The following is a 27,019-nucleotide window of genomic DNA, read 5'->3' on the forward strand; positions in this document are numbered from 1 at the left end:
ACTATTATGGTATATGAGTCTATTTCCCTTTTCAGTGTTTGCAGTATATTCCTCACGTATTTTGGGGCATTCTGATTCGGTGCGTAAATATTTATGATTGTTATGTCTTCTTGTTTAATTGTTCCTTTTATTAGTATATAGTGTCCTTCTTTGTCTCTTTTAACTGTTTTACATTTGAAGTCTAATTTGTTGGATATTAGTATAGCCACTCCTGCTCTTTTCTGGTTGTTATTTGCATGAAATATCTTTTCCCAACCTTTCACTTTCAACCTATGTTTATCTTTGGGTCTAAGATGTGTTTCCTGTAGACAGCATATAGAAGGATCCTGTTTTTTAATCCATTCTGCCAATCTATGTCTTTTGATTGGGGAATTCAGTCCATTGACATTTAGTGTTATTACTGTTTGGATAATATTTTCCTCTAACATTTTGCCTTTTGTATTATATATATCATATCTGATTTTCCTTCTTTCTACACTCTTTTCCATATCTCTCTCTTCTGTCTTTTTGTATCTGACTCTAGTGCTCCCTTTAGTATTTCTTGCAGAGCTGGTCTCTTGGTCACAAATTCTTTCAGTGACTTTTTGTCTGAGAATGTTTTAATTTCTCCCTCATTTTTGAAGGATAATTTTGCTGGATATAGGAGTCTTGGTTGGCAGTTTTTCTCTTTTAGTATTTTAAATATATCATCCCACTGTCTTCTAGCTTCCATGGTTTCTGCTGAGAAATCTACACAAAGTCTTATTGGGTTTCCCTTGTATGTAATGGATTGTTTTTCTCTTGCTGCTTTCAAGATCTTCTCTTTCTCTTTGACCTCTGACATTCTAACTAGTAAGTGTCTTGGAGAACGCCTATTTGGGTCTAATCTCTTTGGGGTGCGCTGCACTTCTTGGATCTGTAATTTTAGGTCTTTCATAAGAGTTGGGAAATTTTCAGTGATAATTTCTTCCATTAGTTTTTCTCCTCCTTTTCCCTTCTCTTCTCCTTCTGGGACACCCACAACACGTATATTTGTGCAGTTCATATTGTCCTTGAGTTCCCTGATACCCTGTTCAAATTTTTCCATTCTTTTCCCTATAGTTTCTGTTTCTTTTTGGAATTCAGATGTTCCATCCTCCAAATCACTAATTCTATCTTCTGTCTCTTTAAATCTATCATTGTAGCTATCCATTATTTTTTCTATGTTTGCTACTTTATCCTTCACTTCCATAAGTTCTGCGATTTGTTTTTTCAGTTTTTCTATTTCTTCTTTATGTTCAGCCCATGTCCTCTTCATGTCCTCCCTCAATTTATCGATTTCATTTTTGAAGAGGTTTTCCATTTCTGTTCGTATATTCAGCATTAGTTGTCTCAGCTCTTGTGTCTCATTTGAGCTATTGGTTTGTTCCTTTGACTGAGCCATATTCTCAATCTTTTGAGCGTGGACAGTTATCTTCTGCTGCTGGCGTCTGGGCATTTATTCAGATTTCTCTTGGTGTTGGACCCAGCAAGGTTGTAATATTTTTCTGTGAAATCTCTGGGATCTGTTTTTCTTATCCTGCCCAGTAGGTGGCGCTCGTGGCACACGTTTGTCTGCGGGTCCCACCAGTAAAAGGTGCTGTGGGACCTTAAACTTTGGAAAACTCTCGCCGTCCTGGGGGTTCGCTAGCCGAAGTGGCTTGAGCCGGCCCGGGGTCCGAACGCAGGGAGGGTTGCTGGTCGCCGCAGCCAGGGAAAGAGCCCGTCCGAATTTCCTAGTCGGCCCTGGGCAACAAGCGTGGCGGGAGGGCGCCAGCGGCAGCGGCCCGTCCGAGAGAGTGCACGTTCCCCGGGAGTCACGGGGTCACCGTTCTCCGCGGCCTGGGGGTTTCCGATCCAATTCTCTCAGTTGGTCCGGGGGCTGCGCGTGGTGTGGGCGCCAGTCACCTTGGTTTCAGGGGACCACCTCTCCAATTCTCCCAGCCGGCCCGGGAAGGGGGAAGGGAGTAACTCCGGCCGCTTGCCACCCCGCCCGGTAAGGCCCGCGCGCCTCGGCGATCTCACCCGAGCTGCTTCTCTCAGCCAGCCAGCCGTTCCAGGATGGGGTACGCTGTCTTTTTTATCTCTGTTGTGGCTTTGGGCGCTTTCTGTATCGTTTCTACTCCCCTAGTAGGTGTCCTGGAGAAGAAACTAAGATCCGCGCGTCTTGCTAAGCCGCCATCTTCCAGGAAGTTGATTGGAGTAGTTTTAAGAGAGAATGGAGGAGAAGCATTGGAGACAGAGCACATAGTCAACTCTGTAAGCTTTGTTGTAAAGATAAGCAAAGAAATGGGGGAGGGGAATAGGGTGGGGTAGCAGTGATGGAAATGGCCTGGTAGAAGAGTAATTGCTGATGTAGGAGGGAGAGGAAGAATTACTGGAGCCTTGGCCTTGAATGGATGAGATGGTTTCAGATCAGTGCACAAGTGGAGGGTCTATGCACAAGGCCTTCAGGTGATCTGCCCAGAGCCCAGGCCGAAGCAGCAGAAGAAGAAAAATCAAGCTTCTCAGAAGGTAGCAATAGACAAAGGGGCAGGGAGGTAAGGGAAAGTACCAAAGGAGTGGGCACCAGGAAGGAAGCCTCCCAAGCCAACAGGACGACTCACTGGGTAGCTTTGGCTAAGCAAAGTATGCCCTGCAATGATCTCTTTCCATGCTTTGGTACATGCAGAGAGACAATATGGCAGAGTGGCTAAGACTCCAGGGTCTAGAGCTAGACCACCTGGGTTTGAACCCCAGCTTTGCCCCTCACAGGTTATACAATCTTGGACAAGCAACCTAATTTCTTTCTATTTCATATATACAAAGTTATCTTTATAATTATCATACCTATACTATGGGCTGTGATGAGAAGTAAATGAGCTGATGGCAATAAAACACTTAGAACAATAGGTGGCACTATATCAATTTTAATACTGTTTAATGTTGCTTTTCCTTTAGCTTCCCTTAAAAATTGACTTATTTGAACTAAAGGAAGGAGAGGGGTATGTTTATTTTTAGACTAGGATATCGGAAGTAGGGCATTTAGGGAGTGACCTAAATAGAAAATAAGTCAAGTGTGGCGGCAACTGAGAGCTTGGAAGTTTAGGTCATTGTAGGCCAGAGTAGGGAAACCGCATACAGGGGAGAAATAGGGCTTAGTAAAATCCAGCCTACATTTCCCAAACTCCCTTGCAGCTAGGGATCAGGTCCTCCCTTTTCCTTGCTCCTGCTGGTTGGAAGGTAGACACAGTGGTGTGCCATCTAGGGCCATGCTGCCAAAGAGAGAAAAACAAAATAAATAAGCCTGGCCCCTGACAACTTAGCAGGCAGTACATAATCCTCATACAGCTCCGACTTTTACATAAGGGAGAAAGAAATTTGTATCTTTGTTAAGCCTCTGCTATTTTGAGACTCTGTTTTATGCAGCCAACCCCCTATCCAAATGTATAGAGATTTCCACCGAAAGAAATACTCTCAGGACCACTGCTTTGAATGCCATGAGACCAATTGGAATAGAAATATGGACCTACATAAGGTGGCAGCCTTCATACCTGAGAAGGTGCAGCTGCAGAGGGGAAACAGCCAAGGTATTTGCTGGCTAAAGAAAACAGGCCTTCCAATTCTGGATCTAATCCTCTCTTTTCCCCTCTGAGAAACCCTTATTATCTTCACTGTCCCACACATGTCCTAGCGATCTCACCCCTCCCCACTCCCCAAATGCCTGAGATGCAACTCAATTCCTCAGCTCTTATGCTTGACCCAATTATCCTAATTTTGAAATCAGAGGAGACTCAACTCTGGCCTCCTAAAGAGCTCTCTCAACTTCTTCAGTGATCTTGCACTGCCCTGAATTGGATTCCCCTGATGTGTAGTTCCCAGAGGGGCCCTAAAACCATTTCCTGAATGAGGAGGCAGCTTACCCAATGTAAATTCACCCTCTCTCCCTCTCCCCATGAACATTTATTAAGTTCTTACTTACTCTCTGCCAGGGATCACGGTAGGTAGGTAACTGCCTATATAAAAAAACACCAGTGGAAACAGCACAAAATGCTACAGTCGCATGGCACAGATGGTCAGAGGCTCCTCTTCTGTCTCCGGGATCTAAGAAAGTGTATACAATGCAGGTAAGAGAAAGGGAGACTATGAGAAGAACTTTTCACAGGATCAGAGCAGAATTTCAACCCAAGGACAGGCCATGATGGCTCAGCAGGCAGAGTTCTTGCCTTCTGTGCCGCAGACCCGGGTTCAATTCCCGGTGCCTGCCATGCAAAAAAAAAATTTCAACACAATACAAAGAATTGAAGTCTACTTTTACATAGATGGCTGGTAGGTAGCCATAAAGGAAAGCTAGTATAGGACTTAGAACATTTCTTGAAATCTGTTGGTACCCTAGCATATATGCTTCTACCTTGAACATTAATCTATTTCCCTTCTATAGTACATTTATTTCCCTTTTTATAGTACATCAATTTCCCTTTTATAGTACATTATTTCCCTTTTATAGCAGCATTGCAGACCTCAGCTCATGTTAATGATCTGTTGATTGATCAGACAAGTCCAAAGGGAAGCCAAACACATCTGATAAATTATTTTATGAAACGATATAAAATCAAATTTTGCAAGTTGTAGATTTTAAAGAGTCCTGTTTGCTTTGGATCACTGAAACACTAAACTTTCTTCTTGTGTGTACTCTCAAGTGTTTCATGGAGCCCAGTGTTTTCTGGCCCTTCTCTTTATCAGAGTTAGGAGGAAGGGCAGGTCGCTGGATGGAAGTGACAGGTAGTGGATGTCCATGCATATGGGGAAGCCAGGTTGAAAATAGGAGTAGGCTGCCTTCCTAAGAGACATGGCTGAGCTCCAACTGGAACATTGTAGGGCATGGAATAAGAAAACAAGCCATTGTAATGGCTTCCTTCCTGGTAACCATTTGCCTGAGTACCAACTTCTTTTAGACTTGTTTCATATTTGTAAAAACTGGAGAAACAGCTCACAATATTTTCTGCCCATCCTGGAGGAAGCAGAATCAACGTTAGCAATTCAGTGTTGAAGGCAAGTTCTGACCTTTTAAAAGCACTTAGAGTCAGTGATTTATTTTTCTGCTAGAAAAGACATTAAGAGACCATCATCTGGCTGTCTGACTTTAGGAAAGGAAGGAATTAAATTATTAACACAACTCCTATTTCACAGATGAGGCAACTGAGGCATAGAAAAAGGAAAATGGTTTATTTAATTTTTCCAAAGTCCTATCGTTGGTGGAGCAGAAATCCAAGTCTCCCTAACAATGCTCTGTCCCATGTCCTGTTGGCTCTCTGGCTGATCAGTGAGCATTATAAATAATAAGGAATAAATTACTTCCAGCTGGCAGGAGGTGGTGGTGAACAGACAGGTGGTTACTTACAAGGTTGCCAAAATTGGCACAGAGACATTGAGAGTAATTCTTAAACCCTTGCACAGATTGATGAAGGCAGTGGGGAAATCTGCCTCAAGATTTAACGTCTTACAGTGATGTACTCTAGACAAGCTTTTGTTCTCTCAGATCTGGGCTGCCACAGAGTCAGTGGATCAGTGGAGCTACATGAAACCATACAGATAAACCACATGGTACCGAATTTCAGGGGATTTAGCTTATCTGAACATATCACTTGTGAAAAAGCTTTTCCCAAACCCTTTAGCTGGGTCAAGGACGCAGAAATGGCAGCTAGAGAAAGTTCAACAGGTATGGAGAGGGGAGGTTTCCACCCAGACTTCCGCTCTCATAGAGTCGTTTGTGACCAGGCTTGAGTTTTTTCACTAGTCCTAGCCTAATTTCCACAAAGCTTTCAAAACTGAGGATGAAAGGCATTCTGGCACCAAAAGGATTCTCAAAATGCAGTAGTACTAGGACTGACAGAGGCAACGCCGGCATTGCCGGCTTTTCACAGCCTTCTTAGGAAAGAGCCCTTTCATGTCACGCAAACGCTGTGTTAACAGCCACCCATGCAAAGGAGACTGTTTGTTTCTCTGTAAGGAAATACAAATCGACTCTTTGCTTTTAGGAGCTCCAGAATGAGAGGCTGGGGATGGTGACAAAGAGGCAAGATGGGACTTGGAAAACAGTAGCAGTAACCTTAGAGTGGGCGTCTCCAAATTTCAGGCTGGCTGACCCGACTGGTCCCCAGGAAAGCAGGCAGGAGGGGCCACTACAGCCCAGTCACCTGGACTACTTAAAAAGCTTTTTAATTGGTGCAGATTACTTTCAATACAGCTATTAAAAATAATGAGGTTGACCTTATATGCCAATGTGGAATGATGTTTAAAATACTAATTAAGAGAAAAAGAGCAAGCCACACTGAACAGTGTCTATAGAACACGTGAATGCATTCAGATGCCCAGAAAACTTCAAAAAGAGAATGTTAATCATTGATGGGGCAGGGGGTGGCAGTTAACTCTGGAAAGTGAGAACCAGTGTCTGGGATGGAAGGGTTTTTCATTTTCATCATATATCTTTTTGTATGGTTTGGGCTATTACAGGCTCATAGATGCCTGTAATAGTTACATTTTTAAAAAAAATCCAGCCACGTATTCTGCCCCAAAATTGATTCAGAAGGTTTGGCGTGGTACCCAAGAATCTGCTTCTGCTGAAATGCCCTTTTTGTTTCTGATGTGTGGCTCTGTTTGGGAAACACTGCTTTGAAGCAAGATCTTCCTGCAGACACAATTTTGAATACCTAGAAGGGGGTCTTTGGATTTTAGAGTATATATTTTAAACTACTACTGTCATTATTCAAACCATATTCAATATACATGGGGAAAATTTTCTGGTTGGGAGTATGGATCAAGCTAAGGCTATTTCTCACACTCAGTTTCTTAACCTTTTGTGTGTCATATATTCCTCTGGCAGTCTGGTGAAACCTATTGGCTCTTCCTCGAAATAATGTTTATTTTCCCCTGGAATAATGTTTATAAATGCATAAAATAATATGCATGTGATTACAAGGTAATAAGTTACATTGATATATACTTAGCCAAATATTTTTTTAATTGTGATAGTGCAATATGAGCTTTTTATTGAAGCATCAAATAGCAAGATCTAGTTGTGAACCTAATGACTTCCATAATTTCAGAGTAGTGCTGAGGGTAAATGATATTTAAAGAGAGCTGCAAAAGCTATAATGTGATATAAAAATATATGATGTCCATTGGTAATAATGTCACAGTACTACTAATATAATTGCAGTGGTTATCCCAATGGAAGGAAATGTCGAATTTGTTTGAGTTCGTAAAAGCCGTGTGGGACTTTTTTTTGTTGTTTGGTTTTTTTTTCTGCCCAAGTTCAGAGGCTCCAGGTTTGGAATTTCTGGCCCTACTGGAAAACGAAGGGAAGAGCACAGTGGACAAGGAGAAACTGAGATGTGGACAAGGAGAAACTGAGATGAGGATAAGAACAGGCTGGGGAGCAACAAGATCCAGTGCTACACAGGAAAGCTGCCTCTGACTTTGTTTCCCTGTGCAAGCATGAGGAAGCCTAACCAGTGTATTTTAGGCAATCAGGAAAATAAGTGGGGAGGCTCTCATCAGGAAGCTCCTGTTTGGATGAAAGAAATCAAGAGGTTGGTGTAAACAAGTGTTCTAGTTTGCTAGCTGCCAGAATGCAACACACAGAGACGGATTGGCTTTTAATAAAAGGGGATTTATTTTGTTAGTTCTTCAGAGGAAAGGCAGCTAAATTTCCACTGAGGTTCTCTCTTACATGGGAAGGCACAGGATGGTCTCTGCTGGCCTTCTCTCCAGGCCTCTGGATTCCAATAACTTTCCCTGGGGTGACTTCTTTTTGCATCTCCAAAGGCCTGGGCTGAGCTGCAAGTGCTGAGATGAGGAATGCCGAGCTGCTTAGGCTGGCTACATTGTGCTCTCTCATGTAAGCACCAGCCAAAAGTCAAACGTCATTCACTGCAGCAGGCACGCCTCCTAGCCAACTGCAGACGTAATCAGCAATAGATGAGGTTCACGTACCATTGGCTCATGTCCGCAGCAACGAAACTAGGTACGTTCACCTGGCCAAGTTGATAACTGAATCTAACTACCACAACAAGTAAGGGAGACACCTGGAAAAAGAAGATAATCTGAGGCAGTTTCGAGGACAGAGGTTGGGTGTCCAAGAGAGCAGAGACCAGGGGCCCTGCTGCCGAGCACCCACCCACTCTTGCTTGACCAGGTCTTCTCCACCTTGGGATTTTCCCCAGAAATGCTCTAAGTACAAGAGACAAAAGCAGATCGTAAGTGTGGTCTGGTGGGCTGGTTCTTGGAAAGCCAAGGAGGGCTGAGAGGCTGAATGGTGAACTCCTCAGCAGAGAGTGTGTCCAGGGGCCCCAGGGAGAAATGGCAGCTGCTGAATCCTTGAAGACTTCAGTGATTAGGTTTTGGGGAGTTGCAATGAGGAAAAGCACTAGGAAAGGGCTGGGAGCAAAGCCAAGGACTGGGGTTCCAAGGCGCCCTTGGGATCTAGGGTGAACCCTTTGGACACTGTGATTGGTATTTTAAAAATTCCAGCAGATACTGACCTTTTGAAAGCTTCAAACAGTTCCAGAAGTGAATCAGCCAGATTTTTTTTAAGTTCCTGTAAGATTTCCTCCCTCATTCCTTGTCATCTGCCATCCTCCTTCTCACCCAGGCTGTTCTCAGAACACAGATTAAGGCCTGCCAGCCACAACGAACCCTGTTTCCAATATCTCATGCAACATGTGCTTCTCTTCATCCCCTTTTCCATCTTAATCTCATGACTTGCTGGCCTTTCATCTACTTTTTTCCCCCTTCATCTATTTTAACCCTTAGCAACCCTTTTGCTACTGCCCTCCCCTCTCCAATGGCCTCTGATTGCTGCCAGCCCCTTCCTCTCTTTTTTTCTCCCTATCCCTTCCCTCCTTCGTGTCTCCTCAATGATATATATAATTTTGATATTTCACAGTTGAACTGATACACAGCTGCTCTTCATAAGCCAGTGCTCTCTTCTGCTTCATGGAAGGAACCTGAAGGTCAAGCCCAGATCCCTTAGCCTCGCACACTGAAGAGTGACTGGCTGCCCCAGCTCATCTGTTACTACCACATCCCAGACAAGAGCTTCAGAAGACCTGGAAAGATGGTGGGGGCTTTGGTCTTGCTCCTTTCCCTGTAGTCTCACGAGCTGTCATGCCTGCTGGGTCTTTGCTTTTGAGGAGTCTGGAGTGGTTCACCAATCCCAAGTAACCTCTAAGTGCGATCTAAAATGCAGTTGATGACCTGGGGATTGGGGGAGTCCAAGACAGACCACTAGGAGCCCCAAGGACTGCCTCAGAGCCTACTGGGCCTTGCGGGTATATGGTCAGCTCATCAGCTTCAGCCACTTAAGGTCCTCTTAGGGTTCCTGTGCCCAAGAAGACCTTCCAAGGTACTGATGGACAAGAATAAACGAGTCAGAGAAATTGGGACCTACATATATACATTATAGGTTGCAATTCTGGGATTGAGCCCCATCAACAAATAAGCCACTGACCAAGAAACGAATTAATCTATGATTTCCAAAGAAAGGCTCCCAAAAAGAGTCATCCATTTTCACTCATAGCTGAAGGTAGAGAGTTTGGTTTGAGTAAAGCTGATCAGAACTTGTGTAAAATTAGGAAAAGTATTCCTATAATTAGGATGAAGTTTTAGAGGAAGTTCAGCCACTGGCTTAGCTCTGGTGGAGCTCATCTTGCAGAGCTGTGGTCAGACCACAGAAATTCTAAAGAAGCTGCCACAGCTCAAGTCACCTCTCAGGCATTTACCCAGCAGATGTAGACTCAGAGATAGGATTCAAGAGGAAGCCGGGACTTGTATGAACAAGGCAAAGGATTTTGAAAGGTTTCAGTTTGTAGGCTTTGACTCAGGGAAGCTGTAATGCTGTCTGATCCTGACTTGGCATAAATGTTATGAAGTGACATCTCTCAGCTCTGTCGCTGAGGCTTCTTGCACAGCCTTCAAGTAGGGGGGCACTGCTGAGACCAAATGGATGGAGGAGCTGGGAGCAAAGCTGAGGACTACCTAAGCAAAGGGATCTTCTCTGCTCAGACAAGAGAAAGGTAAAAGTGGGTCAGTAAAATGAGAGCCCACCCCTTAGAGTAAGGTGAAATTATTTTCTTTTCACTTTTATACAAAATTCTACATACTTTGGATATATGTAATTCAGTTTTATAACAATTGCAGCGCTTATTGACTTTTCAGATTATATTAGCCAGTCGTATCACAAGTGCTAAATACTGCTCAGCATAAAAGAAGCAGGAGGTGAAACTAGAAATGACATCTAAGTGTGTGTGTGTGTGTGTGTGTGTGTGTGTGTGTGTGTGTGTGTTGGGGAGCCCTGTGGGAGGTCGGTATAGGTAGAACACATGGATTTATCTTCATTTGAACAGTAAATGATAACCTGAATTATATGCAATAGAATTGCATCTGTTATTTTTAATCAACAATTCAGAGACTATGAAAGCAATGTTGATTTTATCTTCTGTAATTTGTTTTCCTTGGTTTACAAGGAAAGAAATGGGCCTAAATTAAGAGAAACCAAGATCTGTGAAGGAACAAAATAGCATCTAGATTGAAAATTTGCATAAACACTCATGGAAGTTGAGTCTCCCATTGAGTGTTGGTTCTCAGCTCGCTTTGCTAGAAGAGCCCCTTAGAGGATTACATCCTATTGCAACAAATTTTTTTATTTGAACAGACAGTGCTTTTAGCTTGTACAAAGCACTTCTCCTTGCTGCCTTATTTAGAAATGCTCTTAGGTTTACTACAGAATCATAAGGGATGAGAGTATTATGTATGCACAGTACTAATCCATGTGGATGCTGGGAGTCGCTGCCATTTTATCTGTTAATGGAGTGGGTTGCGTTTTGCAATGCATTAATGTCAGGGCATGCTCACATAGGAGTGAACGATGAGATTTCAACTTTTGTATTTTTATTTCTAATTTTCAAATGTTTTTGAAGTGTTGAAAAAGCGTGGCCCAGAGGAAGCACCCGTGTTTGTTCCCTGAGAGGGTGGAAAAGAAAGGCCAACCTCTCCAAGAGACCCATTTCATGCAAATCTGAAATTTGGCCAAGTAATTGCCTTTAAACACTGTTAAACAAAGATGCACTTTTAAACTAATAAGTAACCCTGTAAGACTTTCAGAGCTTGGTTTAGTTATTAGGTTAAGACATTAAAATAATGGAGAATTCCAAAACTTGCTCTCCCATTCTAAAATCTGTGGTGTTGTCAACTTCCTATTGTCTAGAATAGCCTTTGACACACACACAACCTCCTCCCTATGGATATAGGTGGGTCTTCTCCCTTCCATTTCCATGTCTCCAAAATGTAGGTTTGAACCAGATGGCTCTGAAGTACCTCCAGTTCTAATACTCAGTGACTCTACAATCAATAGCTGAAGGTCAGCGGATTGTTCGGCTTCATGGATGACGAGACATGACACACCCCCTCCCAGCCCTGCCCCCCTATACACACCCATCTACCCTGCTTCAGTGCCATCATCCCCACTCTCGTTCTTGCTTCAGATCCCACCAGCTGACCAGGTATCTAACCCATGAGCTAGAGCACCAGGGTCTAACAAACAGGAAAACAACAGGAATTGTACACTTTGAAATCTTTATTTGCCACGCTCATTCCTTTATCCCACCAATGGGAACTGTGGAGAACAGCAGGAAACCATGTTGGAAGCGGCACACGCCAGCTGGCTGAGTGAGTTTTACCACGTGCCCTGAGTGTCACAGAGGTCACCAAGAGCATCGTTTCCCTGGAGCCTGGAATGGCAGCTCCCACGCAGCCCGAGGGCCGGGTGGGCAAAGCCTCTTCCCACAGTAGTCTGGCCTTTAAAACACTAAGAACAGTTGTATTCATTGTCCTTTTTTTTTTTTTTTTTTTTTGCTTTCATAATAAAAAAAGAAAACCAAACCTTGTATAATTTATAAGCTATTTTTTTTGCTATCTACATTATATATAAAATATAGACTCTGTTGATAATGCACATCTTTTCCCCTTGATAAATAACTCTTTAAAATATCTAGTATACATGCCTTGACTTCTTATATATAAGTTTGGTTTTATACATATGTATACTCGTGTTTGTAAGACATAATAAATACATACTCAGCAATGACAAGCAACCAAACAAATGCAATTTTGGTTATTAAAAAGAACAAATGAAGTACTGTAGAAGCACCAGGCAGCAAACTGGAAGCTGTAATTGCAAGAAACTTCTCCCTCCCCTGGGCAAGGCACAGGGCAGATTATTAAATATGATTGGATGCCTGAAAGAGGAGCAAAAGGAGCTGGTCAGGTCACTTGCTTTTGTTTTGTTTCTGAACCTGGAATTAGACAGAATCACAAGTGAAGTCGTCCTGGTTATAAGGAGACCCCAGGGGGGGCTCATTGAACAGCTTAGTCCTTTGCTGGCTGGAGAGGACAGCAGAGACCTGCACAGGGGACAAGAAAGACAGTTTCGTGGTGATACTACGGTTATTTTGTAGGCCCTGCCTAGGCCTGCCCAGGCAAGCTGTTGATTGCCACAGTAAGCAAAAAGCCGTTTCTTATTGATGTGTTCTTATTAACTCCATTCACTGCTGGTGTAAACAGAAAAGAAAAGGGAGTCACAGGTTCAAGGGTATTCAGTAGTGCAACACTTTAGCAGCCTGACAAAGAGGCAAGTACAGCCTGAGGAGCTAAGCTGAGGCCCTCTCTAGCTCCAGCGAACAGAGACCTTGATGTGGAGAGAAGGGTTGGCAGGCCACGACCTTCCACTCCTAAATAATGTGGTCTACTCAGGCCTGACTCTGGCTTCACCTCCTGACTCCACGGGGACTCCTGAACCCATCACCTTTTTAAAAAGCACAAGAATTCTCTAGTCCTCTTGTGAAAACTCCCGGAAGCCCCACTCACCTGGGCTGTCCCCTGTAACTGGGAACAACTCCATCTACCAGCTCCTCAGCCTGCGCCGAGCCCCTCTGCGAGATCACAGTGTCGACATGCACAGTACTGTCCTCCCCACCCCTCCAAAAATGGGAATTGAAATGTGGGGTTCTGCTCCTTTTTTTTTTAATGAGCTCCCCAATGTCATGGCCTCTACCCTCAAAACTCCAGGGCTTTGATAGCCAAAAATTCCACGTGGTGGGTGGGACAGGAGTTTTTAGCTAGTCAGAGCCTAGCTCTATGTTTAGGAATAGGGGAGAATGTAAGTAGACCTGGCTTCAGGAAATCCCAAAGATGAAAACTCTAGATTTATGCTTCTCCCATCTTTGCTAAATAAAAGATGAATCCGAGATCACTGTTCATGTTACAATCACAATGGAAACTTTTAAGTAGCTATTTGTCCAAGTAGAGTCAACATATATTTTAGTTTATTTAAAAAATTGATTTCCCTGCAACAGCTCAGGGAACACAGTCCCATGCAGGTCTGAGTTCTAATTCCGACTCCTCCACTGGCCAGCCACGCAGATTCAGGCAAATCAGCTCACCTATCTGAGCTTCCCTACCCTCAGCCGACAGCTCAGAAGGTGCTGTGAGAGGCAGGCTTCAAGTTCTGGCTCACCCACAAGAGCAGCAGTATGATCTGGGCCCTCACATCACCTCTCTGGGATCTAAAATGAAGGGATTGAATGTACTGGACTCTGAAGTCCCTTCAGATGCAAATGAATTTCTTTTCTCCCCAGGATGTCACTAGCAATGCTGAATTTCCTCCATACCAACCAGAATAAAAGAGATTAGAAACCCAGTTTATGACCACAAACTCAACAGCTGCAGTTATGAGACAAGAGGAATAAATGAGGATAAAGGTAAAAATGCAATGCACAGCTAAAATCTGAGTCACAAACAAACGAACTTTAAAAGCTCCACTCCCTGAGAGAAGACATTTTCCTACCTTATACCCAGGCCACAGAGAGCAAAGCAAGGGCCATCTGTAAGAATCCCCAATGTTTGGAAAATCCCCAACTCTGAGACTTGCGGCCATCACCTACAATCAAAATCAACTGATGGAGTCCATGTTAAAAAGAGGCTATGATATTTCTATTGGGGAAGGGTAAGAACAATCAGCCGCTTCTCTTTGTAGCTGAGTAACTAACCTTCTGACAGAACATCAGATGTGGCACCCTGCCTCAATGGGGTGTGGGTACAGCAGTCGAGTGGGAAACGGGTCACATTCAACTCTTATCTCAGTGGCTCCTGTGGGCATGAGAGTAGACCCCTGCAGTATTTGTTGAGGAGGGCTTTCCTGCCTGGGGAGATCAGCAGAGGCACAGCTCTTTCTTCGTGGGAGGCAGTGTGGTTTAGAGAAGAAGGAAAGTTTTGGATTCAGGTGACTCTCACCTCTGCTTACTAGTTATGTGACTTTGGACGATTCAGAACGATTTCAGTGACATTTGCTGATGGTGAACGTTTACAAAGCCTGTGTGTGTGCGTGTGTGTGTGTGTGTGTAGTTCCCTTATGGTACTGCCTGCTCAGAGCCTGCAGCTCCCCACTCCCTTCCAATAAAAGCTCTGCAAGCAGAAGGTGAAAGGATTCAAGCAATAACAGCCCAAGGAGAATATGCTCTTTTCAACGTTACTTTCTTAACCCCAGGTGAAGTGTACACCTCAGAGGGCTTTAAAAACCCTACTTTTGAAACTTACTCTCAGAGCCTCGGTTTTTGCATCTGTAAAAGGGAAATAGCAGTACCCCAATACCATAGAGTTTCTTGTTTGTTTCTTTGTTTTGCATGGGCAGGCACTGGGAACCGAACCCGGGTGTCCGGTATGGCAGGTGAGAACTCTGCCTTCTGAGTCACCATGGCCCACCCAATACCATAGAGTTTTTTATGGATTAAATGAGCTAATGTACTTAAAATACCCACACACAGTGGATCACCAATAAATGTTCTCTTCCATGTGGAAAAGGGTGCTTGGTTTGCTCTCTGCAGATGGAGAAACATGGAGAAGGGGCCTGGGAGAAACTCATCTTGAGTTGGAGCCAGCCAAGACTGTCCCTGGGAAGTCCAGATACACCTGGCACACAGGTATTTGCTGACAGGTAGCCTAAGGGGTATCTGTGGTACCCCTCAGTGCCTCTCCCATTAAGGAGAGAAGTCTTGGGAGAATCTAAGACATGTGATGGACTCTCTTCTCAAAAGGAGACACAGAGACTCCAGACTTTCCATATAAGCTCAGGGCATTCCCCAACAGTTGTGGATACCAGTTAAGAACGCCTGACATAGACTTGCAGAAACTGGAGTTTAGGTCATTTGCAGAGGCAACCAGTGGCATCAACAAAAGTTCCAGTATCAGAGGCATCCACACAATGATGGCACCAAAATACGCGTGGGGGAGCTAAATGATAAGATCCTAAAATTGAGCCTTAGTTACACAAGGCCCTTGAAACACATTTAAAAAGAAAGGGACTCGCTTATGGCTGGGACTTAGTCCTAGGTCCTGGTAGGCTGGTGGTTCCTAGACCCCTGAGGGCATTTTTGGGGTGCTGGGATGAAACAAAGACCTTCTATAGAATGTTACTGAAAGCCTGAGACTTCAGCATCACAGCTCTGCTCCCAGCCAACGGAGTTTTTGCACATGGTAGCACAGGTGCAGAAGGGGTACTTAAAGATCTCAGACCCATCTGCTATAATTTTTATATTAATTAAAAACACCAAACTATCTAGGTCTTTTATTCCCTCCCATTCCTGCCTCTACCTACTACATGCATCTCAGTAGATAAAATGTGAGTATATTCACTGAAGTATTTTTTCATGCTTCTATTAAAGAATATATATTCTTTCTCTGCCCCAGCCTCAAATAAGAATTTTTATTTCATGACACTGAATATTTATTGCCAAGCTCAGAGGACTTGGAAAAACAGTCTCCCAAGCATTATGGTTAAGGAGAAGAACATAAAATTGAAATCCCAAGACTACCCCTACTTAGATTATAAACGACTGAGAAAAATGAGGTCCATTGTATCATTTGGTTTCTTTTCCCTCCATCTTTGATCTTATAGCCTTTCATGCCAGTTAGAAAAAAAATTCTTTCCACTTAGTCTCCCCCAAAAAAGCAGGCAATTTAGGAGAACAAGGACCCAAACCATGACTGTGACATGGCCCTCAAAACTATTACAGGCAGACTTCCATTTTCCTGAATCTCCACTTTTAAACTGAGAACTGCAAATGCTGGAATGCTGAGCTTGGAGCCTGTAGGCAGATCATGGACCATAAAATCCCAACAAGAGTGTCGGTGGGCTAAGCTTTTCATGTTTCTGCGAGGCCCCAGGAAGTAGGGCAGTTCCTTGCAGGCCGGCAAACCTTAGCCCCTCTGTTCTGGAACTTACCAACACATTCCCCAATGTTTGGAAACACCCACGGCTGCCCCCTTCTAGTAGCTTAGGCTTCCCAGTATATCGATGGTAGGGAGGAAAATGGAGGATGCAATGAATTATAGTTTTCATTTTCAGATTTTGCCTCCTCAGAGGCTTGGGGATGGACTCTTGGCTCCTTAAGTTCCCTTCTAAATCTACTTCCAGTTACTGGAAAAGAAGTCTAAACCTCGGTGGTCGGCCTCTTGTGAGCTGCTGAGCAAAACCAGTGTCCACAAGTACCAGCCTCGACATCCAACCTAGAGAAATGTCTTATGTAGGACAAAGGATTAAGACAGAAAAGATAAAGGGAAGGCTACCTGTTTTCAAAAGGTATTTGTCTTGCTCTTTCAAGACCAGATCTGAACTTTTCAGAATGATTTCAGTGACATCTGCTGACGGTAAACGTTTACAAAACCTGTGTTTGTGTGTGTGTGTGTGTGTGTGTGTGTGTCTGTCTGTCTGTCTGTCTAGTTCCCTTATGATACTACCTGCCCAAGGCTGCAGCTCCCCACTCCCTTCCAATAAATCTCTGTAAGCAGAAGGTGAAAGGATTCAAGCGATAACAGCCCAAGGAGAATATGCTCTTTTCAACATTACTTTCTTAACCCCAGGTGAAGTGTACACCTCAGAGGGCTTTAAAAACCCCACTTTTGAAATACTGAAAAATTATGTACCTCTCTCTGGGTTTTTTGTGTGTGTGTTTTTTGATACCTGTTCAAAATCTTTCAGGTGTCAGAATCTTGAGTGCAAAGGCCAAAACTAAAGAAAAGAGCCGTGGCACTTTTTTTTTTTTAAGGTAAGAAGAGTATATCTGAGTGGAACTTTTAAACCCACACAGCTAAAAGCCCTTCCCCAGGTCAAGGGAAGGATGAGAGGGAGAGATGGGTATCAGAGTCCAAAGGAAGTCCAGTGCAAGTCTTCCACTTGGGAATTCACAGGACAGTGCTGAGACTGGCAGCTGCCCTGGGGCTTTGAGGGCTGCCTAGGAGCTCCCAGTCAAACCTGCCCTGCCCACACCCTCTTGCTGTCTTCTCAGCCCTGCCCCAGAAAACCTTGAATTGCAGGACCACCTCAACACATCAGTAACTAATCCCTCTTAAACTCAGTTCCATGCTGCTGGAAAGAGTATTGGGAGGAGGCGCCTTTCAGTTCTTTAATTGTTGACAAATTCAAAGGGATATTTTATTCTTGGCCTCATCTGTTTCTGTGCAGTGTGCACTCTTGTGTTCTCCTTTTGGCTTTAAGAAACCCCTTTCTCTGATTGCCTTACCTGTCACCACCTCACCCCATCTCAGGCCAGGTGATGGCCAATGAATCAGTAAGGGAGACACTCCTAGTGCTTCCTGCAAGGAAAAGGTCATCCAAGAAAGCTGTACACTTCGTTACCAAGTGCTTTTTCATCCAGACACTTGAAGTAGAATTAAAAAGTGGCTTCCTGGAACTAGAACTTTCCCACTACCCCACCCCTCCACCATCCCTCCCCTGTGGACATGTGAAGAGGGCACCTTCTCTTGCCAGGGCTGGGTGTTGGGGAAACCTGGCCATCGCTGAGCCTAGTATCTGATCCAGCAAGGGCCTTGCAGAAGCATTTGGCTTGCAAAGGAAACCCAGGTGTGTGGATGGCTGGGGCACAGAGGGAAGTCACCCCTCCCCCCTCTCTCAGTAAATGGCAGCAGAAGCTGATACACCACCTTCTCCTTGTGTAAATACTCAGCAGGTATGATCTCCTGAATGGCAGGCCCTCTGGATCCTCTCAGGCTGTTAGCTTACGCCCGCCAGCCGTCTTGCCTGGGGCTTCTGCCGTGGGCGGGGTTTCCTCCCCTGGGCGGGGTTCCTCTCCTGGGCCGGGACCCCGTTCCCAGATGCCATTCACTCACAGTGCCCCTCCTCCTTTCCCCTCCCCCGCCCCCTCCTTCCAGCAGTCGCTCTCCCACCCCCACCCCTGTGCTTTCCCCCTCTCTGAGCCCCGCGCTGGAGACGATGTCCCCCGAGGTCCCCTCTCCGTCGGCGCTAACAGTAGAGGGACATCCTGCTTCGCCGCATGGCCTCGCTGATCAGGTAAGCCGGGCTCAGCTCCGGCTCCTCCGTCATGATGGCAATGTTCTGCCACTCGCCCGTCTGGCTGGACCTCTTGATGGTGTCCACCACGCAGAGCGCGTACAGGCAGTCGTCGAAGGTGGCGGCCATGGTGAGGGGCCGCCCATCCCACGTCCGCCGGTCGTCCTGGTCCTGGAAGGCCTGGCGCACGGCCTGCATCATCTGGATGGTGCCGCGCAGGTAGGGCGAGGGGATGTCGCTGAAGGCCTTCTCGGGCAGCAGGGAGTTGCTGACGGGCGTGGCGTCGCGCAGCAGCAGCTCCTGCTCGGGGGCGCCGGTGCGCTGCCCGTACAGGTCGGTGCCCGCCGCCAGCAGGCGCCCGGCGGAGCCCACCACCGTCACGTCCTGCTTGAAGCCGCCGGGCACGTTGAAGTTGAGGGTGACCGTGCAGCACACGCCGCCCTCCAGCACCATCTGGAAGGTGCAGAAGTCGTCGCTGGTGATCTGGCGGATGCCCCTGATGTGGTCAGTCTGCTTGACGAAGGTCTTGAGCAGCCCGTGCACCTTGACGGCCTTCTGGCCGGTGAGGAAGGTGAGCAGGTCGATGATGTAGGTGCCCACCGAGTGCAGGCCGCCGCCGCCCATCAGGTCGTCGCAACTCCAGTTGTACTTCTTGCCCAGCAGGCTGCCGCCGTGCACCTGCACCTCGCACACCAGCAGCTCGCCCACGTAGCCCTCCCCGATGAGCTGCTTCATGCGCACGAAGGCCGGCAGGAAGCGCAGCACGTTGCCCATGATGCTCATGAGCTTGGGGTAGTAGTGGGCGGCCGACATCATACGGAACGCGTCGAGCGGCGTGGCCGTGCGGTCGCAGATGACGTTCTTGCCGATGCCTGCGGGCGGAGCAGAGACACGGGGTCAGGGGCTGGCCTTGCAGCGCGCGCCAGGGGGCGCTCGCACGCGCCGGCCCCCTAACTGAGCGCTAATCAATAAAACAGTTCATTTAATAAGCAGTCGTGCCATGTACTCCAGTGTTGACGTCTATATGTAAATTGAATTGTGGCGTGTTTGATTTAAATATTGAGGTCCATTCTACTTAGACTATATTGTATAAGTATTTTTAAATACTTGCCAATCTAATGTGAGAGGTCTCAGACTATCTTATTAGATATAAGTAGATAACATCTCTAGGCAAATATATATTTACCTGTGAAATGGTGTCTATTTTTAAAACATTGTTGTAACTATACACGAGCAGACATTTCTGTAAAATATTTTACATAGAATGCAAAATTTTACTACCTATTGTATAAAATACATTTTATTCATCTTAGTTTATATACAATTTTGCCTACGTTTTATTTTATAAATAAATAAAATTAAATAAATAAAATATAAATAAAATTTATAAATAAATTTCATAAATTATTTTATAAATAAAATTATAAATATTTTATAAATAAAACATAATTTTTATTAACACCTTATTATTACAAACACCATAGAGAGAGAGAGAAGTACAGTGTCCATATCTGGACAGAACCAGAGCTTAAATCATAACCAGGGCTAATCTGATTAAATTTGAGGAAGAATTTCTTTAATGACACTACTTGAAGGTCCAAGCTTTTAGCTGTCTATTTTTTTTTCCAAAGGACTCTATTTTGAGTGTCATCTTGCTTGTTTATTTTGCTTTCTGGATTAGGACTGGCAGTGGTCACAGATGTGTTTGTTTAATATGCCCTCCCACTCTTTACGGGAAGATCAGGGAGTCCCAATATCAGAGAGGGTGGCCAGTGCCTGGTTCTCCCCCCAGCCCATCTGCTCAAGGTGAGGCTGGTTACTTTCTGCCAGTGGAGCCGGGGGCAGTAAGAATTAGGCTTTTGTGATGACTCTAATAGCTTTGTATAAATTACAGGTATACACAAGATGCCTCTCTGAGCCCATTGGGAGATGATGGGTTTGGGTCTGGAAAAGACAAAGGTTCAAAGGAGGGAGGGTGAGAGGGAATGAGGAAGAGATTTCATTCTGTAGACGCTAAGGAGGGAAAAAAAAAAAAACCCAACTCAGTCGGATCTGCAGAAAACCAACTGGGTCTCAAAACAACACACAAAAAACCACTACAGATTTGTTGGAAGCCAGGTGAAAAGTGAGAAGAATCAAGGTTGGGGGAGCTGCCTAGAGAAGGCATGTGCCAGCCTGTGGTAGACAGGTCTCTGCTGGTCACACTCCGCACACAGACCCTGTAACGGGGACCTCGGTGTCCAGCCACAGAGACGGGAGACAGCACAAGGGAAGCAGGGTGAAAGACACACTCCCCCATCCCCGTTGTCCCAGCCATGGGTACCTGACAATATTCATGAACTCTTGGAATGCTCTGAGCTAAGATGAGGTTCTGGGGGAACAGCTGCAACTGTGAGTGTCTGTCCAGTGAGAACCACCTGGACGAGGCTGCACCTGGCCCCTGGCTCTCTAATTTTCCTAGCCAGTCGATGAATCCAGCACGGATTAGAAAAAAACACATACATAAACTATGGCTGCCAAATTCCATGCTCACATCAAAGTGACAAGAATCTCCTTGTCTTTTCCACATCGGCAGCTCTGGACTGGCTTTCCTGATGACATGAAGAAGCAGTAAGAAGCTCTTGTACCTTTTAGTAAAAGGTCAAGGCTGAGGTGCTGGCAGAAGATGAGGAAGTGTTGGTGTGTATAAAGTGCCAAGCACCTGCTTAACATAATGCCTGATGACGGGATCTTGCAGGCACTGGGCTCAAATAGCACTGCCTCATGATGCCAAGGGCAGATTTATATGCAAACAGATTGCTAGGTCGCTGCAGGGAAAGGTGGCAGATGCTGCCAAAATCGGCCGCACACCTGTTGGGTAGAGGCTGTGGTCCCTCCCACACGATACCCAAGACCCCCCCAAACCAGAAGCCTTGTCTGACCTCTCCTTAGTACACTCAATCGGTCATATAAATGGTACCAAAATATGTTTCTTATTTTTCTATTACAAAAAATATAAAATGAAATAGAAGAATGGGGGCGTAAGAAAAATAATTCACCCCACCCTCTCCACCCATACCCAAACAATCACTGAATTGGTAATTCTTTTCAGTTCTGTAAATGAAAAAGATTCTGATCTTTCCCCTTTCTGGAAAATGCAACACAAACGAACATACAGACAAAGCTCTACCTATAAGTTTGCATGTGGGCTCCATAAATTTTGAAGTACAGGCATGTCTTGCTTTATGCTATTTGTAGATTCTACATTCTACAAACTCTACTGTAAATTCCTCAGAGATAAACGCTGGGTATTTAAGTGTATTCTCCATCCATAGCACCTAGCTACGTGTCCTGCTCTCTGCCTGCCATGCCAAGTCCATGCTTTATTAATGGGTCTTGCAACATCTTAACATAATATATCTTCAAAAGCCAAAGCAGACTTCTAGGAATCTACCATAAAGAAATAATCTAAAATGTCAGCCAAGCTTCTTGCCCAAAGACTTTTCTCACTGCACTGCATTATTTATTAAAGCAAAAAGCTGGAGACAATGCAAATGTCCAACAATAGAAGAATGGGTAAGTAAACTCCAGGACCGTCACACAATGCAGTATTGTGCAACCGTTGAAAATGATGCTTATAAAGACTTGGTGATGGCAAGCAAGATGATTAGGATGCAATGTGGAGTGAAAAGGGCTCTATTCATAGACATACAATGATCTCAACTCTCTCTGAAAAAAAGAAAAAGAAAAATCCTGGCAGGGAATACCTCAAAATATGTGCAGTAGTTAACTGAGTAGTAGGGTTATGATTGATTTTGCTTTTTTTTCAGTACACTTTTCCATATTTTTCTAAGTTTTCACTTGTGTGATCAGAGACAAACATTAATTTTTTAAACCCAAAGGAGTCGTGCTGTCCTTTGAGGGGTAGTGTTCATGATGATGATGGAAAGGTCTTCCAAAGTCTAGGGCGGGCAGGCAGGACCCAGCGCCATGGACCTGGCCCAGCTCCTGCATCCTGGAGAGCTCAACAAAGCTCAGCCGACCTTGAACTTTGTCTATTCAGAGGTTCAGACCACATTTTCTGCCCTGCTGCTCAAATTCCTTAGGACCATTTTATGATTCTGATGAAAGCTATGGACTCTCTCCCCACCAAAATCAATACAAACATAATCACAAAACTACTCACATCCTGAAGCCCATACATAGATCCACTAAGGTTCTGAGGTACAAGCATCTCCATCACAAATTCTGTGTTTGCGTCTCGAAACCCTTATAGCAAATTGCTTAAAAGGAGATATCACCCCAGTTTTTAAAGGAACCCAAAATGCAGAGCTACCCACACCCTTCCCACATTTGTGAAGCAAAGTCTGATTTCTCTCTGTTCTGGATATTATCCCCCTCAACTCCACCCCTCAGCGGTGTTTCTGCAAAGCCTGCTCTGGGACCTCCAAGATCCTCAGCTTCTCCTTCCCAGCTTTCCTACCAAAATCTGCCCTATCAAAATGCCAAGAACCTGAAATTCCAAGGTTCATCTTTTAAGCTAAAGAGATACAGTTCTAACGGTAGCATTCCAGCCATCAGACATCTCCTGTGTGGGGGTGGGTGGGGTGGAGTGGGGTGGGAGTGGAGGGGTTATGCATTACGGTGGCCCCCGTGCCTTTCCCTTACCCCTGAGATCACATGCAATGTAAAGGTGGCCTTCACTTCTGGGCACAGGGGTAGCACAGCCCACTAGCCTGGGAAAGCCACTTAGATAATGCTGGGGTTTCTCTTAAAGAAGCAGAAAGGCATCTGCCTTCCCAACTGCTGCTATGTCTCTCAGCCTGGGCTCTGAGACCCAGCTCTCCAGGGAGCAGCACTGATATTTGGTGCCTTCTTGACTGTCATCTGTCTTAGCACAATGCCTTTCTTGCCACCCCCATGCCCCCTAAGAAAGAGCAGAAGTGGGCTCATGACAGTAAAGTCCTCTCTCTCCAATTTCTTCTGGAAATGAAACAATAAGTAGGGACTAAGTCTGGCACCCTCCTACCTCCCTCTGACATGAAGATAAGTAGGTTCCACCAGAGAGACAGGAAATACGGTGGCCAGAGAGAGGTAGAAGTTCCCTTTTCGGGGCACCCTACAAAGTCTCTCCTCAAGCAGAAGGGAAAAAATACACAACCCAGTGACCACTCTGCACAGCCTAAGGGACAGTCTGTACTTTCTCATTCCTGGGTATAGAACTTCACTGAAAGGACAGGAGGGCATCTCCATCATCCTACACCTACGCGCTGTTCAGAGTGCCGTGCAAAACATGCCCCGCTTAGGTTCGGGGTTCATATCCTCAAGTGGCAAAATGTGATGCCCTCCTACTAAGCCAAAAGAGCAAACACACTGGGACTTCGAATTAAGCAAAGGGTCTTGATACATATGGATTCTATTTCACTGCAAATAAACAGGCAATGCAAAGGAAAAACTGGGGGAAAAATAATAAGTGCTGGAGAAAAAGGGTTTTGTGTCTTGCCAAACCCCCCAAGTTTCTCGAGCAACTGGCGAGCTTCAGCAAATCCCACTGGCAGAGGAACAGCAGGGCTCTCGGGAGATGCTGGGCTCTGTCGGATGGTGGTAAGGCTGCTTCCTCCCACCGGGACTGTGAGCCATCACAGCATGCCCCAGACTCCGTACCACTGGAGCAGGAATTCTGCACCCAGAAATTGATGTCTTGGAATCTTGCCCCATTTGTCAGCGTGGATGATACAGAAAGCACTGGGACTGGGCTGAGTGCTCTGGGAGAGTCATCATTCCCCACTTCTATAGGGACCATTTATCCCTTTGTGTAATCCCAGCTGGGTTTGAACCAATTCCGTATTTTAGACCAAGTTTGAACTTTGGACTTGAACCAACTTAATCTCCCAACACGAGAATCCCCCCATCAGCAAATAAAGCGGGAGATATTTGTCCATAAACTGGTGGACAAATGAGGTGGGTGGGCAACTTCTGGAGGGTGAAAGTGCTATAGTCAAGGCAGTGTGGCTGCTCTTCATCAGAAGTTTTTAGGTTAAATAATTCCAGAAGGAGCTTTACTTCCCTCCTAAGATTCTTCAGGGGGAAATGGAAAATTGGTTTCCTTCAACACCAGTTCAGTGTGTGCCCTGTAAATGGACCAAAATATCCCTGGCCTCCTGAGGAGTTAATGATCTAGGGTAGGTGCTTCCAACCAACAGACCCTAAAGCCCACCTTTGGGCAGTTGTACCCCTCACACCCTCCAAGCTTGGGGTCTCCCACTGGGGAGATGGGTTGCGGCTGAGGACCCTCCCCATTTCTCTGTACCCACAAGAAAGACCAGGACTCTCGTGGGGACTGATACTGGATCCAACTGATGCTCTTCAGGAGACTGGGCAAGAGGTCTCCTTCTGCCTCCCGGGAAAGACACATGTTCTCTAGTATCCCACAGGGCAGGGGTCTCTTCCTGCACTTAATCAAGCAGTTAGCCCTGGGTACTGGAGTGGTGCCTACCATCCAGAAACCAGAGCCACCTCCTAACATATTCAGCCTGGAACTTCAAAGCATCCTTCCCTGCCAGCACATTTCCAATTACACATTCCCTTATCTAATCAATGGTGGAAATCTATCAGGCAGTGCTACTTTCCCACTGGCTCCTCCTCGATTATTCCATTTGTGTTGACAGCTCCGTATCTTCTGGAAGCTACAACGGATGCCGATCCTGAAGGCTGGCTTGCAGCTGTCCCCACAAGAAGTCCCATCAGATATGGCTTCCTGTTTTTAACTCCCATTTATAGAAATTGAAAGGTTTTCACTACAGTTTAAGCAAAGAATTCATTATCTTCCTTTATACTTCATTCCTTCAACATTTCTGTGTGAGGCACTGGGGACCAGTAAATGAGTAAGAAAGATGACTAGTAAGAAGCTCACAGTCTAGTGGAGATGACCAAACAGGAAGAGAATGGGTACTGGAATAAGGGTTTAATAGAGGATGAACAATGTACAAGGAGAGCATGAAGGAGGGGCTTCCAGGCTATCTGGGCATGGAAGGAAGCTGTACTGAAGAGGTGACACTTGAGCAGGGCCCTGAAGCATGTGTAGGAGTTTGCCTACATCATTCAGAAGATTGAGGTCCATTCAAAATACAATCTAAAGCAAGAGTGTTTAACTTGAGGTCCAAGAAACCACCAAAAGTGGACTGTTGACAAAAGTTGCTCATGTATATCCTGGTGTACAATTTTATGAGGGAGAGGTTCACCAGATTCCTAAAAGAGTCTATGGTTAGAAAAAGATAGCACAGAACTGGGCTTTAGAGTCAAGGGGATAAAAAGGCAGGTGAACCTCTACTTTTAACAGAACTTAGTATCTGAACAAACAGGATGATTTTTACTTGCTCCTTCCCTGCAGTCTGAGATAAGGTGCCATTACCCAGTTCCGCTCACCAACTGCCTCACTCCACTTAATCCAGGTGGGTCTCTTTTCTCTTTGAGTTTTCCTCTCCAAATCTCCTCCCCACCCTGCCAACACACACACGCACATACACACACATACACACACACTTAGAAAGTGTGAGAGATGTGACAGCACCAAGAGGAGTGACTTGTCCAAATCCCTGTCTCTACCCTCTGGCCCTTCCTCCATAAACACTGGTCACCTTCTTTTGGAGCTATTAAACCCCCCATCTTCAATCCCCATAAGAGCTCCTGACATAAATACAACGTCCCAACATAAACCACTAATCTGATCCATTCATCATCATAATGACATAATTTAAAATAGTAAAACCAACATTGCCAAACACTTACTTTGTGCCAAAGGAAGCCAAGTGCTTTACATGCATTTCCATTTTTCAGGCCACCCAACCCCTCAAGGCTGGTATAATACTATCCTCCCCTTACAGATGTAGAAACTGAGTCTCTGAAAAGAGCAAGCGTCTTGTCCAAGGTTCCACGGCTCAGTGGGGAGAAGCACTAGGATTTGGAACCATACTGGCTCCAGAGGAAGCCTGATCTTAACTTCTGCACCTCTGTTGCTTCTGGCCATCCCCATCTCATGGCTGGGTGGGTTGTTATTTGCAACCACACTGAAATCATATACAGCACCCAGAGAATGGCATCCACCTCCCTGACACATGTTCCCATTTCACCTGGGACCCGTGACTGTGCCCACATGTGCAACGTTTCTTTCACATGGTGCCATAGGAGTGCCCCAAAGAGAGTTGGCACCTCTGCTGGTGGGGGGGGAGGGTGTCTCAGAGACCAGGGTTGTGAGGCAGGGGGCCCAGTGTTCAGTTTGGGTTGATGTCTCAAACCCCAAAGCCACTTGAGCGTTTCCATCCTAATATTAAACTTCGGATGGGAAATGTATTGGGGTGACCCATATCTGGCTCCTTTTGTCATGACTCCTGAATCAGTTTTCTAGGGCTGGCATAAGCCACTACCACAAACTGGTTGGCTGAAAACAGCAGGAATGTATTTTTCACAGTTATGGAAGCTAGAAGTCTGAAATCAAGGTGTTGGCAGGGCCATGCTCTTTCCAGTGGCTCTAGAGAAGAATCCTTCCTTACTTGCCTCTTCCTAGCATCTGGTGGTGGTAACTGACAACCCCTGGCTTTCAATGGATTGTAACTGCATAACTCCAGTCTCTGCCTCCATCTTCAC

At 45.3% G+C, this 27,019-nt stretch overlaps 1 protein-coding gene and 1 long non-coding RNA gene across 5 annotated transcripts in view; one reads left to right on the top strand and one right to left on the bottom strand.

The window, feature by feature from the left end:
* Nucleotides 1-17,106, top strand: part of LOC143669091 (uncharacterized) — a 32,929-nt gene extending 15,823 nt beyond the window's left edge. Inside the window, exons 2-4 of one of the 2 annotated variants that reach the window (XR_013168694.1) lie at nucleotides 13,671-13,793; nucleotides 14,916-15,011; nucleotides 16,436-17,106. This is a non-coding gene — a long non-coding RNA (uncharacterized LOC143669091). The remainder of the gene's footprint in view (nucleotides 1-13,670; nucleotides 13,794-14,915; nucleotides 15,012-16,435) is intronic. The other variant, XR_013168695.1, reaches the window with a different exon arrangement.
* GFOD1 (Gfo/Idh/MocA-like oxidoreductase domain containing 1) overlaps nucleotides 11,594-27,019 on the bottom strand; it is a 135,574-nt gene continuing 120,148 nt past the window's right edge. For all 3 annotated transcript variants that reach the window (XM_077143666.1, XM_077143664.1, XM_077143665.1), the window contains exon 2: nucleotides 11,594-19,269. In XM_077143666.1, coding sequence (XP_076999781.1) covers nucleotides 18,350-19,213 — 864 coding nt within the window. In that variant the 5' untranslated portion in view covers nucleotides 19,214-19,269 and the 3' untranslated portion in view covers nucleotides 11,594-18,349. The remainder of the gene's footprint in view (nucleotides 19,270-27,019) is intronic.

The sequence above is a fragment of the Tamandua tetradactyla genome, chromosome 25, assembly GCF_023851605.1.
Source record: "Tamandua tetradactyla isolate mTamTet1 chromosome 25, mTamTet1.pri, whole genome shotgun sequence".
Taxonomy (NCBI): Eukaryota; Metazoa; Chordata; class Mammalia; order Pilosa; family Myrmecophagidae; genus Tamandua; species Tamandua tetradactyla.